The sequence below is a fragment of the Dunckerocampus dactyliophorus genome, chromosome 20 (assembly GCF_027744805.1).
Source record: "Dunckerocampus dactyliophorus isolate RoL2022-P2 chromosome 20, RoL_Ddac_1.1, whole genome shotgun sequence".
NCBI lineage: Eukaryota > Metazoa > Chordata > Actinopteri > Syngnathiformes > Syngnathidae > Dunckerocampus > Dunckerocampus dactyliophorus.
Window position 1 is genome coordinate 5606923 of NC_072838.1, and position 15796 is coordinate 5622718.

Below are 15796 nucleotides of genomic sequence, written 5' to 3' on the forward strand. Positions count from 1 at the left end.
CAATATTATGCGAGTAAAGTCAAAATATTATGGGAATAGAATCATAATTTACAAGAAGAAAGTTAAAATAGTTGGAAAATGAAAAAAAAAACACCTAACTGGAAAAAAACAGCTGTAATTTTACGAGAATAAAATCAAAATATGAAGAGAAAAAACTCGTATTCTAATGAGAGAAAAAAAGGTGCAAGTTTAAGAGAGTAAACTCGTAATATTATAAGGAAGATGAATGTCGTTTTAAGTAGCATAGAGTAGAAAGAAAAAATATATTGCTTTTTAAAATTTGTAATATTATTAGCAAAATAAAGTCGTTATTTTTGGGAAATTATGTTGGGAAAAAGTAAAAAAAAAAATAATCGGGGGATAAAATGAAAATATTATGGGAATAACTTCATAATATTAAGTGTGTAGCTTCCGTTCTGCTCGGCAACACTCGGGCAAGATCGGCGCAACACATCCTGTAGCCGGTGACGTCTTGCCTTCAAAATAAAAGAAGCACGCAGGTAAAATAAGACGGTTGCGCCACGGGGGGAAGGTGATGGTGGAAGTTCTTGTGGAAGATCAGTATTTCCCTCAATTTCCCCTATTTTTTTGGAACATCCTCCTTAATTTAATATGCAAATATTGTGGGAACGTTATAAAGCCTATAACAACAAAAAAAAAGTATTGTAAAGTGAGCAGAAAGGATTGATCTTGCCAACAAAATGTTTCCTACAATGTATAATGTTTTATCATTTTTTTAAAGTTAGCATCATGTTAGGGAGAATTATTACTATTATTATATAGACTGAGTAGAAAATAGATGGATTTTTGCCAACCAAAAGGCTCTCCACCTTTATTTTTAAAGCCTGTAGCGTAACTTCCGTGTTCCACGGTTTTCTTCGCGTACGTTGACGCTACGCTACAGCAGGCCGTGGCGGTGAGTCAGTCGGCTGGACTCGGTGCCAGGCGACCATCCGTTGCTGCTGAATTCTGTCCCAGCGACGCGTTGGCTCATGTGGATGTAATCTGGACGACGACTTGTTGTTTCTACCATTTGTTCCTATTTATCGATCGACCAAAATGGGTTGCGCTGGATTCACCTGCTCCAAACACTCGTTGTGCGCGCTCAACATCCTTTACATTGTGAGTATCCAGCACAGCACACTATAACATATGGATGCCTTCCTTCTCATTCGCCGCTGTTGTTTCTGCGCTGGGAGAGTGGAAATGTAAACAAGCAAACGTCACACACTCGCTCAATCAATTATTCACCGTGGGATATTGTCAGATGCTCAGCGTGTGACCACAGACCCTCTCTCTTAGAAATAAAATCCATTTCCTCCCATCACGCGCAAATTGAGAGGATGTCCTGTCTGCTAATCTGAGCCTGGGATCTCATCCTCTGCCACAGGGAGTTGCCTTGTGCGAGGCCTGAACGACATCACTTGTGATAAATCACATGAAAACCTCGCAGTACTTATGGGACTTTTATAAATGGAGTCAGCTTTGCAGGTGGGGAAACGCTGAGCCCAAGCAGGGAGATAAACAGCTGCACGAGCCGGCCTTATCTGCGGTTTCACTGTTGTCTCCGCGGGTTCAAAGCTCCATTATGACTCGAGATGTGGACGCTGAGCGTGCAAGGTGCACGCCATGCAGGGAAGCTTCACCTGGAGCACTGACACGCAAATAGGAAGTAATATCAATCATACAAATTTAAACAAACTCTAAAACCTTTATTAACTTTGCCGGTTGCGGCATGGCATTCAAGTGTAAAAAGAAGCTAACCACTGCAGTCATGTTTTGATGGCACGTCATAGCGGCGTAATGTCTAGATCAGGGGTGCTCACGCTTTTTCAACCTGCGAGCTACTTTGAAAATGACCAAGTCCCAAAGATCTACCTCTTACTGTAAATATAGAACATCTATACTTTTACTATATTTATTTAAAAATATATATATGAGTACATATTTCTGTAGGTTATGCACGTATATCAGGGGGGCACGCACTTTCTCAGCATGCAAGTTACAAGTGGAGATGATCTACCTCTTTCTATAAAACATATAACATATCAAATCTAAGCGCTAAAGTTTGAAATTTATTGTAAATATTCATGATTAATATTTCACATTCACATTTTCAAAGTTTCCAGGTCATCAAAGTAGTTGATATCATTATTATATTCAATATGGAAATAATAATAATTCCACATAACTCCTAAATAGTTGCGTACATAACCTGAGTACTGGTGATATGTCAGTCACATTAGCTATGTAGCGTTCATTAGGGCACACAGTTCATGTATTACATCCAGTTAGCATTTGCTATCAAACATTACCAATATACAAGAATTTAAAAATGATTACGCAAAAGACAATCCAGCCGAAGTCAAGGCAACATATTGAAAAGGTTTCACCAATGGGCACATTTTTAATTTCATCATAAATTAATAGTTTAAGAAGCGAACGTGTAGGAAACACTGATTTCTGTAGTGGAGTTCATGACGCAAAGCAAAGCCAGTAAACAGTACGCTTCTTTTCTACGTAGCTAGCCGCTACAAGTGAACAGATAACTTTAGTTGTAGATATAAATCAGAATAATAAAGATGAAAGTCGCGTCTCCGTGTGTAGCTTTGAAATGACGCGGGGCAGCAAGAGCGACTCAGGAGGGGAGCTTAATGTTGGCTGGCTGGTGTCATGTGACGTCTACAAAGTCATGTTTACACGATTGACCCAAAGCGCCTTGGCGATCTACCGGTCGCTCGCGATTGACGTAATGAGCACCCCTGGTCTAGAGGCTGTAGATCAGGGGTGTCCAAACGTTTCCAGTGAGGGCCACATGGTGAAACATGAAAGGATGCAACTTTGCCACTTTGATATTTAGTAAAGCAACACATGTAGACATGCTAACACCTTCCATATACGTCAAGAATAAACTGCATCTCAGCTTTGTCATGTCGGTGAAAAAACATATAAGTATCAACTTTGCTCTTTTTTTAAATCATCTTCGAAAATTTTTCCAAAGTGACTTTATTTTGTTTTGTTTGTTTGTCATTTGTCAACCTTTTAAAAAATAACATGTTTTTCTTGCGGGCCACACGCCGGTCTAGTGGTTAGCATGTTGGCCACACAGTCACAATGGGGAAGAATTTGAATCTCCCTTGGGCATCTCTGTGTGGAGTTTGCATGTTCTCCCCGTGCGTGCGTGAGTTTTCTCCGGTTTCCTCCCACATTCCAAAAACATGCATGTTAGCTTAATTGGCGACTCTAAATTGTCCATAGGTATGAATGTGAGTGTGAATGGTTGTTTGTCTATATGTGCCCTGTGATTGGCTGGCGACCAGTCCAGGGTGTACCCCGCCTGTCGCCCGAAGTCAGCTGGGATAGGCTCCGGCATCCCCCCGCGACCCTAATGAGGAGCAGCGACATAAAAAATGGATGGATGGATGTTTTTCTTTCCTATTTCAACTCTATGCTACTAAACTGACATTATTTTTCCTTCATTTGATTTTTTATTAATTTTAATTTGAGTATTTCTACTATATTCTTGTCAAATTACTGCTCATTTTTGCTGTTATTGTTTTTTTTGTTTTTTTTAATTGTTAAATAAGGTTTTTAAAAAGTGCCACGGGCCATAAGAAATCCATACACGGGCCGTATAATGTTACGAGTTTATTCGAATAAATTGTGACTTTGTTTCTCGTCAGAATACGACTTTTCTCCTCAGCATTGTGACTTTAGTCTTGAAATATTTTATCCATTTCTGCTATATTTAAAAAATTTTAAAAAATCCAACTATTACAACTTTCTTCTGGTAATTCTGACTTTATTCCCAGTATACTGTATTTTTTTATTTTTTTTGTGACATTATAACATTTTCTGCAACCTAATTTTCCAAAAATTACAACTTTATTCTTTTTAATATTTTTCTAATATTAACATTTTTAAAACATATCGTATTTTTTCTTTAATATTTCAACTTCGTGCCACTAAAGTGACATTATTTTTCCTCATAATATTTTTTTTTATAGTTCATTGTCATAAACTAGTGATGGTTTTTCTCGTTAGTTTATGACTTTTAATTTGAATATAACTATGACCGTGATTTTTTCTTAATATTTTGACTTTACCCTTGTAAAATTACTGCTGATTTCTGCCGTTAAAAAGTGTTCTTGTTAAATTATATCTTTAGAATGTGCCCCGGGCCGATAAAAAACGGATACAGGCTGCAGTTTTCCGTAATATTTGACTTTATTCTCATAATGTATATATTTTTTGACGCATTCCCCAACCTAATTTTCCAAAAGTGACAACTTTATTTTTTTTAGTTTGTTTCTCATATTACAACTTTTTAAAAATAGCATTTTTTGGGGGGTATTTCAACTCTACGCTACTAAAATTACATTATTTTCCTTCATAATATTCCAAGTTTATTCTCATAAATTGTGACTTTTTTCTCTTAATATTTCAATTTTAATCTCGTCAAATTACCACTGTTTTTTCTATTTTTGATGCATTTTTTTCCCAAGTATTTCAACTTTCTACTTGGAAATTTCCTTCTCATAATTCTGACTTTATTCGCATAATATTTTGACTTTATTCTCATAACATTAGAACTTTTTCCGCAGCGCAATTTTCCCCAAAATTACTTTATTTGGTGTTTGGTTTGTTTTTCATACTATTATAACCGTTCAAAAATAACATCTTTTTTTCTTAATATTTACATTATGTTTCCTCATAATATTACAACAAATTACTGCTGATTTTTGCTGTTGTCGGTGTTTTTTTTTTAGTTTTCGTGTTAAATTTTATAGTTAGACTTTGCTGCGGGGCAATAAAAATAAAACGGACCACAACAGAGTTGAGTTTTGTGCTCATAGTTTTTTTTATATTGATATTGTGACTTTACCCTCATATATATATATGTAAATATTATATAATAATAATAATAATAGAATAGAATAATATCATATCTAAATCAAAATAAAGTTGTAATTTTTGGAAAATGAGGTTGTGAACAGCATTATAACATTATTACTGAATAACAACATTAAAAACTGCTGTTTATTTATTTTTTTTTAGATCGGAGGTCAAAATATGAAGAGAAAATATTCTAACAAGCAAAAACATTTGTGAGAATAAATTTGTAATATTATGAGGAAAAGTTCAAGTTTAGTAGCATAGAGTTCAAATACGAAATAAAAACAGGTTATTTTTAAAAACATTTAATATGACAAACAAAACAAAATAAAGTCATTTTCGGAAAATTTGTTTGGGGAAAACGTAACGTAAAATGAACATTTCAGGGGAATAAAGTCATTGTAGGAGAAGAACATTTACAAAAATTATTTAAAAAAAATAAAAATGTGAAATTTTTGGAACATAAAAAAACAACAACAAAAATGTGGAAAATAAGAAATAACATCAAAACATGGGAATAAAGTCATAATATTAGGAAAACAAAATTTATAAAGATTATTTAAGACGAAAGTTGAAATATTTGGAGAAAAAAAATTGTGGAAAAAAAGAGAAAAAGTGAAGTTGATATTAATAATAGGCTTTTTCACCTGGAAGACAAAGCTGAGGTCACCAACGTTTGTCCTTGTGAGAGCTACTTTTACAAAATGAAAATGGCCAAGTAGCAAAGTTGCATCCTTTCATGTTTCACTACGCAGCCTTCACTGGACACCCCTGCTCTACTGTGGGACACCAATTTGCTTTCAAGGTTTCATTTTTGGGTTATTTCCTGTTCCCATGTGGTCCGTGTTGAATTCTATGTGAGGAATGTGTGAAATCCATGACAAATGATGCTGATGATGCGTTTTCTAAACGACACGCTGGATGTGCTTGTGTCCCGCAGATGGTGAGCCTGCTGATGATTGGGATAGCAGCTTGGGGCAAGTGGTTTGGTTTGGTCTCCAGTTTCCAGGTGGTCGGCGGCGTCGTCGGAGTGGGCGTCTTCCTCTTCTTTGTGGCTCTGGCCGGCCTCATTGGTGCAATGAAGCACCACCAGGTCCTCCTCTTCTTCGTATCCTTCACATGCCTCGCACCTTTTGGTCCCGGTAGTTGCCTGGATGATCGCCTGATGATTTGATGAGATCCCGTCTCACTTATCAGGCTCGCCAGTAGGGAGGAATGGAGTGTTTGAGCTCAAGGGCTTGCCGTACGGTTCTACTTTGTTTCTTCTAGTAATCAGAAATAACTTTTATTTAACATTCTGATGCATTTTTGTGCATTAAAGATGCTACAAGCAATCCAATGTAGATATTGTTAGTGAAAAAAATCATCGAATTTAATAAAACTGTACATATTCTTGGCCTACATGAAGCATTTTGAAACTAAAAATGAGTAAATGAAGGAAAATCCAAATATAAGGCATTCAGAAGACGATATATTGTGTCCTTTCTGTGACTTGTGTACGCCTTTAAGAGGCGGGGCCTGGGAATGAGTTGTGGGACGTCATCTAGCTAGAGTTGAGTGTTAGCAGTGTGGAGAGTGCGAGGGACTGATGTGAGTTGTGGCCGACAGCAGCTCCTGTGTGAATGTTCACTGCATCTGTGTGCTCTGCTTGTTAGCTCGTTCAATCCCCGCCATTTTTCAAAGGACAACCCCTTCAGTAGCGGCCATTTTAGATGATTTTGACTGATCTTTCAAGGCACACAGAATATTGTGTTCTATGGCTATATAAACATGGAACCTACCTAGACTCCCATCTTCCATCAGAAAAAAAAACGTACTTTCTACTTTTTTCCACTTTTTTCTACTTTTTTCAGGAAAATATCAGCTCCCAACTACAAAAGGGAGAAAACCAGCTTTTTGCGAAAAGATGCATTTCAAGCATAACTTTCACTTTGACACAAATACTGTATTTATTGCTTTTGTGACAACTCAAATATCTAAACTATACCAACATTAACAACACAAAAAAGGGTTTGTTTTACACCAAAAATAACAATTTATTTACAAATATAACACCATGAACTATTTACAGTTTTCCCATTTGGAACTCAACTATATATGTGCATGTGCGTGCACGTGCGTGCGTGTGTGTGTGCATGTGTCGAAATTTCCCTACAATGCGTAACCTTCTTCACGCTCTCCCACTTCCTCCTTCCTGTCATGTGTGATTTTTCCATTCACTTGATCCCTGCCGAGCTCTTATCAAATGCACTTCTGCCACCTTGTGGTCGTTTTTACGGCTTAAATGGCTCTGAAGTCAGTCCAGGGTGTACCCCGCCTGTCGCCCGAAGTCAGCTGGGATAGGCTCCAGCATGCCCCCGCGACCCTAATGTGGATAAGTGGCATATAAAATGAATGGATGGATGAAATGCATTAGTGGAGAGTTGCGTCATCACCTCGTTTTGCCACTCGCGCAAAAAAACGTAAAAGACGAACAAACACGTTGTTGGGATCGGGCGTTCGGGATTCTAAAAACGTATAAGTACTGTGTGGACGTCTTTGAATGAGTTAATAGAGCCATGGAAGAGCATGTTGAGTCTCCCCTAACCACAAACACTATTCTACCCTGGCCACTAGGTGTCACTAACGTTACATTGATGAGACAGGAAGTGTTGGACCACCTCGTGCTAACATGTGAGTCTATGTTATGTCTTATTTTCTATTATCACGTCGACTGTATTAGGAAATAGGAGGTGACTAAAGGTGACTATAGGGGTGTTATTTCATGCCTTGAGGGCTCTAATAAGGCTAAAACCTGCATTTAGGAGGTGCTAACCAGGTTTTCTGTGCTCTAACTACCAAAATATTCCATTTATAAATAAGGAATCCTACTTGGCGGAAATTCACTCATCACAGTCAGGTCTGGAACCAATTAACCGCCATAAACGAGGGATTATTACATATTTATTTCAAGAAAAATAATGCATCTCAGCTTTGTGATATGGGTGAAAAAGCATATTCTTAGTATGAACTTCACTCTTTGCGCTTTTTCTCCCATTTTTGCTGTTGTTTTTTTTCCCCCATAATATTTCTTTCTTTCTTCTAATATAATCTTTGTAAATTTTCTTCTTGGAATATGTATATATATTTTTTAGAATGTGCCATGGGCCCAAAAAATCCAACTATTTCAACTTTCTTCATGTTAATGAAGAAAGTTACTAAATTTCCCGTAACAATACTAAATTTTATTTAGTATTTTATTTAGTATTGTCATCATTATTATCATTATTATGAATGTTCTCTCTTTTTTTGGGGGGAGGGTTATCTCACCGTTATCTATTATGTGTTATCCTGACTATCACTGAAAACATGACATGGAATCCAGGAAGTGAACTACATGTACTGTACTAGATGTAGAATGGATGGGGGGTAGGATTAAATAAGCTTTGCTTCTTCCTACTCCTTTTGGACATGTGGAACTGTCAAAGAATGATTCACGAGATGTATTCCATTGTAACCTTCATGTTCAAATAAACTAAACCAAACCAAACCAAACCAAATGTTCTTCTTGTAATTATGACGTTATTCCCATAATATTTTGACTTTATTCTTGGATTATATCGTATTCAGCAACCTTGTTTTCCAAAGACGGCACCTTTAGTCATTGTTTTGTTTGCCTGATATAATATTACAACTTTAAAAGCATCTTTTTTCTTTAATATTCCAACTCTATCCTACTAAAATGACGTTATTTTTCCTCATAATGTTACAACATTGTTCTTTCTCGTTAGATTACAACTTTTTTTCGCTTACTATTTGGACTTTATTCTTCTAAAATAATGCGTATTTTTTTTATTTTTTTACTGCTGTTTTTTTTTCTTTTCAGTTTTCTTGTAAAATGATATTTTTAGGATGTACCGGAGGCCGCAAGTGGCCCCCAGGCCATGCTTTGGACACCGTTGTGCTCTGAACACAATAGCTGACATAGCAAATTAGTGTAATATCTAATTATATGAATAATAAATGCGTTTTTCATGTATTTATTATGTATTTTTATATGTATTAGCCAGGGCGGCATGGCTCAGGTGGTAGAGTGGTCGCCTCCCAACCTGAAGGTTGCGGGTTTGATCCTCCGTCCTCCCGTGATTGTGTTGAAGTGTCCTTGGGCAAGATACTGAACCCCCAGTTGCGTCATCAGTACGTAAATGGTGGAAAAGCGCTGTACAAGTGAATGACAATTTACCATTTTATTTTTACAATATGCCGAGAGTCAATAAAAGACTAAAGGCCACACTTTGGACACTCTGGCCTAGACATTGGGCGTCATTGTGTTCATTGGTCAACAGAGAACGCTCTCTTCCTTGACACAATGACAATGGAATGTGAAACAATGCACGTACAACACAATACTTGTCCCTTTTGCCTCGCTGGTGTTTGCCATCACTATTCCACATGCATACAATAAGGTCCACAAGCATTTGGCCTCACGAAAATATAGCCATTTAGGAATTACAGATATTTCGGTGTATTTTCTGAAAATATTTGCTCTAACCTATATGGACATTACATATAGTCAAAACATTACAATATTTTCATAGTTAGAGCATAGAAAAACGGTTTACGACCTTCTAAATACGATTTTTAATGTTATTAGAGCCCTCTAGATATGAAATAACACCCCTATAGTCACCTTTACACTCCTATTACCCAATACAGTAGACTTAATAAGAGAAATAAGAAATAAATAAGACTCGTACTTGGGTGTGTTGCTGTAAATGTGTTCCCTAGGGGAGATGAGTAGAGGGCGGACAGGAAGTGAGTTTTAGCATGGCATGGGTTACGACCGCAACAGTAGCCTGTGTTAGGGATTATTGTGCCTGCTGTGAGATCATTCAAAGCTGCAATAAAAGCCTATTATCTACCATCAGGTTTGGTGCTTGTGTGTCTCACCCGTCATTACACTACACGTCATTACACGTCATTACTGACACCTAGTGACAAGTGTACAATACTACTTTACATATAATTCCCAGCATCTTTGAATGTGTCGTCTCAATGCCTTATATTTGTATTTTACGTCACCTAGCCATTTTTATTCTTGAAGATGATTCTTTTAGGTCAAAAAAGCCTATAAAAATGTAGTTAATGCATATTTATTGACTAATAATGGGCCGTAGTCAACCACGAAATAGCAATGCTTTATTAATATATTTTGGAAAAGCTGATGTGAGTGAAGCTGCAAAATTCAAAGCACAAATTGTAACGTCAATCCAATGAGTCCGCTTCAGACACCCAAAAATATGAACATAAAATGCATTTTATAGAGAACTAGAAAAGCAGACCGCCGCCATGCGCCACAGTTCCCCCCGTATTGTGATTTAAACTATAAATAATAGTCCTACATTTATTTTACCTACATATTTAGATTGTGAATGTTAGCATGCCAGCAATTGTACCATGCTAATGTTAGTATGCTAATATGTAACATAATAGTGGTAAGTGTTTATATATATGTCTAGCTATGAAAATGGCTAAAAATGCTACTATACTAATGTTAGCATGCTAACAAATGCTAAGTTGCTAACATTAGCATGCTAACACCTAGCATGATAGTGCTAAGTCTTTATATAAGTGTCTACCTATGAAAATGGAAAAACATGCTACTATGCGAATGTTAATATGCTAGCAATGCTAACATGCTAACACCTAGCAACGTACCGGGAAGGCTAAATGTCCCAAATCCATTACTTCACTTCCTGGCGAGATCAATTGATCAAATTGCTGCCACTCGCAACTGTCTTTGGCCTCATGGTGGGTTATTTAGTACGAGCCAGCAACACGTCGGGTGCTTTTTTTTGGGGGGGGGGGGGGGGGGGGCACTCCATTTTGTGGAAGGATACAGACTTGTTAGGTGCGATATTGCACGAAAACCGAGGCAAAATGATAGCGAGGTTTGTGCGAACTTCCTCGCGCGAGGGACAAAGGCGGTTGACGCAAAGTCAAGTATAATTCATAAGGCATAATAGGACAAAAATGAAATAATCCATAAAGTGAAAGTCAACACGTGTCATTGCTCCTCCGCACGGGATAGATAGAGAAAGCAGAAGCAGATACATGCTGATGTCATGTAAATGAGCTAAAAGATGGCTTGGTTATTAATAAAATAAAAATGCTGTATATGAAAGGTATCTTCAAATGGCTTGTGTGGTGATCTGATGTGAATAGTCAAATCAACCAGCAGGGTGTGGCCGTTATCCTTGACTCGGAATGCCAGTACATGATCATCCTCTTCATGGTGTTCATCGTGCAGTTCTCCGTCTCCAGCGCCTGTCTGGCCATCAACAAGGAGCAACAGGTGAGAGGACGAGTTAGCAAGGATGGATCGTCATGCTGCGTTGCAGACATTTTCCACTTTCACTCTGTAGAGTGCTCCTGTCTTTCATACGTACACTTACTGTAGCTCCTGAGTGTGCAGCTCCTGACCGTGTCGTGCTGTCCCAAATCCATTACTCGTTTACGGCGGTTCATTGGCTCCACACCCGACCGTGATAAGTGAATTTCCAACAAGTAGGATTCCTTATTTATAAATGGAATATTTTGCTAGTTAGAGCACAGAAAACCTGTTTACCATCTTCTGTATACATTTTTAACATTATTAGAGCCCTCTAGACATGAAATAACACCCCTATAGTCACACTTACACTCTTATTACCCAATATGGTCGACATAATAAGCAAAAATAAGACATATAAGGAAAAAATAAGACATAATATATACAGACTAGGGCTGTCCGATACTGGCTTTTTTGCCGATAACTGATATGCCGATGGAACGGATGGCAGCCTGTGAGGCTGCGCAAGTGTACGTTGGTAAACCCTCACTCCCTCAGCCTTAAGAGCTGCGCTGAACGCGCGGTCGACAGTCCGGGCTTTTGGTCCGTGTGGTCAGCGCTCTCGTCTCCCATTGCGAAGGTCGTGTGTTCGAGCCCCGGAGCGGGCAGGGTGAAGCAGGCCGGTTACACCGATATTGTCCAACTCTGGACTCTGTTGGCCAAGGTGAGACCAGTACTCACATGGGGGTGGCAATAAGTTGATACCTGAAGTGTCTAGATGACCAGTGGGGTGCTCCGCCACTGTGTACCGCTACCGATACCGCTGTATCGGTTTCTACGTCACACTACAAATTGCATGTACACAGTCATCATAAGAAAGCCAATTACTTTTCTTACTATTTAGTAGTAGTAGTCCAAATTTTGGGGTTTCTGTAATGGTTGTGGACTCCTTTGCTGCTGTGCACCCCCAGGATCATCTGCTGGAGGTTGGCTGGAATAACTCCCGCAGCACCCAGAGAGACGTTGAGAAGAGCCTCAACTGCTGTGGCTTCAGGCAGGTGGACGTCAACGCCACCTGTGATGCCGTACGTTTGCTTTGCCGTCATATATCAGCGTGTCAAAATAAAGTTGAAGACCAGTTGCGCCTTGCACCTGTAGCCAGCCGTCAGAACTGTGAGCGCCGGTTCTTGTGTTTCCCCCGCAGGCCTGTTTTCCCAATCACTCGTGTTGGCCGTGCGCTGATAAGATCCAGGAACACGCTGACGAAGTGCTGCGCTTTGTCGGAGGCACGGGACTCTTTTTCAGTTTCACTGAGGTGAGCTTTGACTAACACCAGCAGTATTGGAAGCTTCCTCTTGTTCTACAACAGGTGTGTCCATTTTTAATATTGTAAAAATCCACTGTTAATGACGTATGAAAGATGCTGGTGCCAGCAAATCATACAGTGGTTTGTACAGATGAATAAATGCATATTACAGGTGCTTAGTACAATGGAATAGAGCTGCAACAGTTAATCAATGGTTAATCCATTACCCAATTAATCTACAACTATTTTGGCAATCGATTTTTGATTTAAATGTGGAAATATCCTCTGATTTCCGCCTCTCAAATGTGAATATTTTTTAATTTCCTTAGTCGTCCATGAAAGCAGACCTATTATCTTTGTGTTTTAGCCAAAACAAGATATTCAAACATATCAGCTTTGACTTTGGAAAACAGTGATGGCCATTTTTCCTGATATGTTGCGGAGCCAACCACTAACAGTAGGGGTTTGCTTCATAGTCATTTGGTCCCTCTGTGGCCTCACCCATGACTCCATTCATTGAAACAAGCTTCAGATGAATCGACTAAGAAAATGATCATGATTGTATTTTTGTGTACATTTATTGTTTCACTGAAGATATTTGATTTACATTTTTATTATTTAACATGATTTGAACAGAACATTCAAGCGGCAGTGTGGTGTTTGTGCACTTATTTGCTCCGTCAGTTGAAATCTTCTATTTCTGAATAAAGTAAAAAATTGATTAATCGAGAAAATAATCCATCAATTAATCGGTTGTTAAAATAATCGTTAGTTGCAGCCCTACAATGGAGCATTAATTCATTAATTCATCCGTTCCAGAAAAGCAAAAATGTTAACACATAACTAGGGATATCCGATATTGGCTTTTTTGCCAATATCCAATATGCTGATATTGTCCAACTCCCAATTTCCGATTCTGATATCAACCGATACCGATATGTTTAACATCTCCTGTCATGGAAGGACTGGACAGGACTGGCCGTGGCTCAGGAGGTACAGCATGTCATCCAGACACATTTCACTCCTCACTCCCTCCACCGAGTCACTATCGTTGTGTCCCTGGGGCAAGACACTTCCCCTACCCTCCAAATTGGAACCTTGTTTCCTTACACTGTGCCCAGGCTTGTGCTCCGCCCCGGGGCGCTTCAATTGTCTCTGCTACCTACCATTTAACCATCTATCCATCCATCCGTCCATTTCAACACGAATCTGCTGCAAAGCCAATGGAAACAGCAACAACAATTAGCTTCTCGACGTGGCGTGGCGTGAGAAATCCGGCAATCGCGCAACGTCCGCCGAGGAGTCAAGCGCCGCGTCCGCCCACCGCCAACTCCACGCTCCTCCACATTACCAGCGGTGGGCCGATATTATCGGACATCCCTACACATTTTGTAGTTTTACAATTATAGTTTTACATGCAGAAACCTATTCAAAATGCTTATAAATACATATAAATCATCACATATCATTTCAAAAATATAATTTCACAAGAAAACTAAAAAAAAAAAAAAACCCCAAAAAACATAACAAATGGACAAAATCAACAGTAATTTTACAAGAATAAAGTCAAAATATGGAGAGAAGAAAGTTGTAATCTAACAAGAAAAAGAATAACGTAATATGCTGAGGAAAAACGACATAATTTAAGTAGCATATAGTTGAAATATGAAAGAAAAAAATGCATATTTTTAAGTCGTAGAATTATGAGAAAAAACAAAAGGAATAAAGTTGCAATTTTTGGACAATGAGGTTGCGGACAAAGTTATAATGTTAAGATAATAAAGTCAAAATATTACGGAATAAAGTCAGAATTACGATTAAGAAAATGTAGAAGAAGAAAGTAGAAATAGTTGGAAAATTATTTTTTTAAAAACTGCTGTAATTTTACAAGAATAAAGTCAAAATATTAGGGGAAAGAAATGTGCAATTTTACCAGAATAAACTGGTAATGTTATTGTCGCGGCTGAATAAAGGTTTAGTGTTTCGTGAACAAACGTAGAAGAAGACGGAGGAGGAGCAGGAGAATTAAGAATACACACAATGGCAAGCGTGGAGGCGTTTGCTGACATAATTACACGTTGTTTTGAGAGCGGAAAATCACAACATTGAAATATGTAACACGATTATGCACTAACGTCACGCCGCCAGCGTCACGGCGCCCCCTCCAAACCACTTTCGGGTGAACTCGGCATCTCATATGGACTTCATATGCTAGTTATCCATATTCTTCACATTGATGTAAAATAGGAAGAACAAAACATTTTTCTTTTGTATGCTTTAGTCTAAAAAAACTAATTATGAACAATTCTGTTTGTGACTCAGCTTCTCGGGCAACAAAGCTAACTTCCTGCCTTCCTGTTTCCGTGTATTAGCAAGATAATAGGATGCTAACACGGACGTTTTGTGATAAAAAGACATTCACACATAATTGGACTCAAGCAGTGCATTACTAACACAACATACTGTACACTAACCGGACAATGTACGCAAACTGAGGTACAATTTTGGAGTAAAAAACGAGCTGCGGGCAGCAAATGGACCCCAGGAGGCTTTTTGGACACCACTGCTTTAGTGGCATACTTGTGTTTGAATTCTGAATTGTACATTTTGCAACAACGTCCCCACACGATTGACTCGGTGATCTGAGTGTGTGACCTCTTTCCGTTCTTGGTGTCAGATTTTGGGCGTGTGGCTGACGTATCGCTACAGGAACCAGAAGGACCCTCGAGCGAACCCCAGTGCTTTCCTGTGAAACACCTCCAGTCCAGGCACCTCTCCGGACCTGTACATAACAATGCAACGCTCATTTAGTGTGATCTTCGCATCTCGACACTGGATGGTTAGTTCTCCACACCAGAGAGTGCTGCGAGGAACTGGAAATACTGTGCGCTTGCAGTATATTTTGTGTGTTTGTGCAAAAAGTGTGTGCTTCTGGCTGTGTCCTATGTGTATTTGGGCTTTTGCATGACTTGTAAATAGAGGCAAGTGTGTCAGACATGCGCTGGCGATTTTGCAAATCATCTATCTGCGACTTTGTACTGTCAAAACACAATAAAACACTAAAGGAGGCAACGTTTGTCTTCTGTTTTCCCATTGCCTCCTGTTTAGGTCTTTTAATGATTTCATTCTAATGATTGAGGGCCGAAATAGTTCTGAAAATGCTCAAATAAAGTCACACCCAGGCAAAAATGCCTGCATTACACAATTATAAAAAAATACTGGAATGATATTATAAAACAGGGGCTTCAAACTCATTTTCACTGTGGGCCACATCAGCGTTACGG

The 15796-nt window shown here is 38.6% G+C and overlaps 1 protein-coding gene across 1 annotated transcript; it reads left to right on the forward strand.

The window, feature by feature from the left end:
• The first annotated feature begins 875 nt into the window (after nt 1–875).
• On the forward strand, nt 876–15596 carry tspan13b (tetraspanin 13b). Its single transcript, XM_054764580.1, has 6 exons — nt 876–1122; nt 5837–6004; nt 11150–11230; nt 12178–12291; nt 12411–12521; nt 15190–15596. Exons 1-6 carry the CDS (start codon nt 1060–1062, stop codon nt 15262–15264), a joined length of 612 nt encoding a protein of 203 aa, XP_054620555.1. The 5' UTR covers nt 876–1059; the 3' UTR covers nt 15265–15596.
• The last annotated feature ends 200 nt before the right edge of the window (nt 15597–15796 follow it).

Excerpts from the sequence above, each read along its gene's own strand:
- tspan13b (XM_054764580.1), top strand. The coding sequence starts at position 1,060 with ATGGGTTGCGCTGGATTCACCTGCTCCAAACACTCGTTGTGCGCGCTC. Across the intron at positions 11,231-12,177 it reads CCATCAACAAGGAGCAACAG|GATCATCTGCTGGAGGTTGG; the intron begins GTGAGAGGACGA and ends GTGCACCCCCAG. Across the intron at positions 12,292-12,410 it reads TCAACGCCACCTGTGATGCC|GCCTGTTTTCCCAATCACTC; the intron begins GTACGTTTGCTT and ends TTTCCCCCGCAG.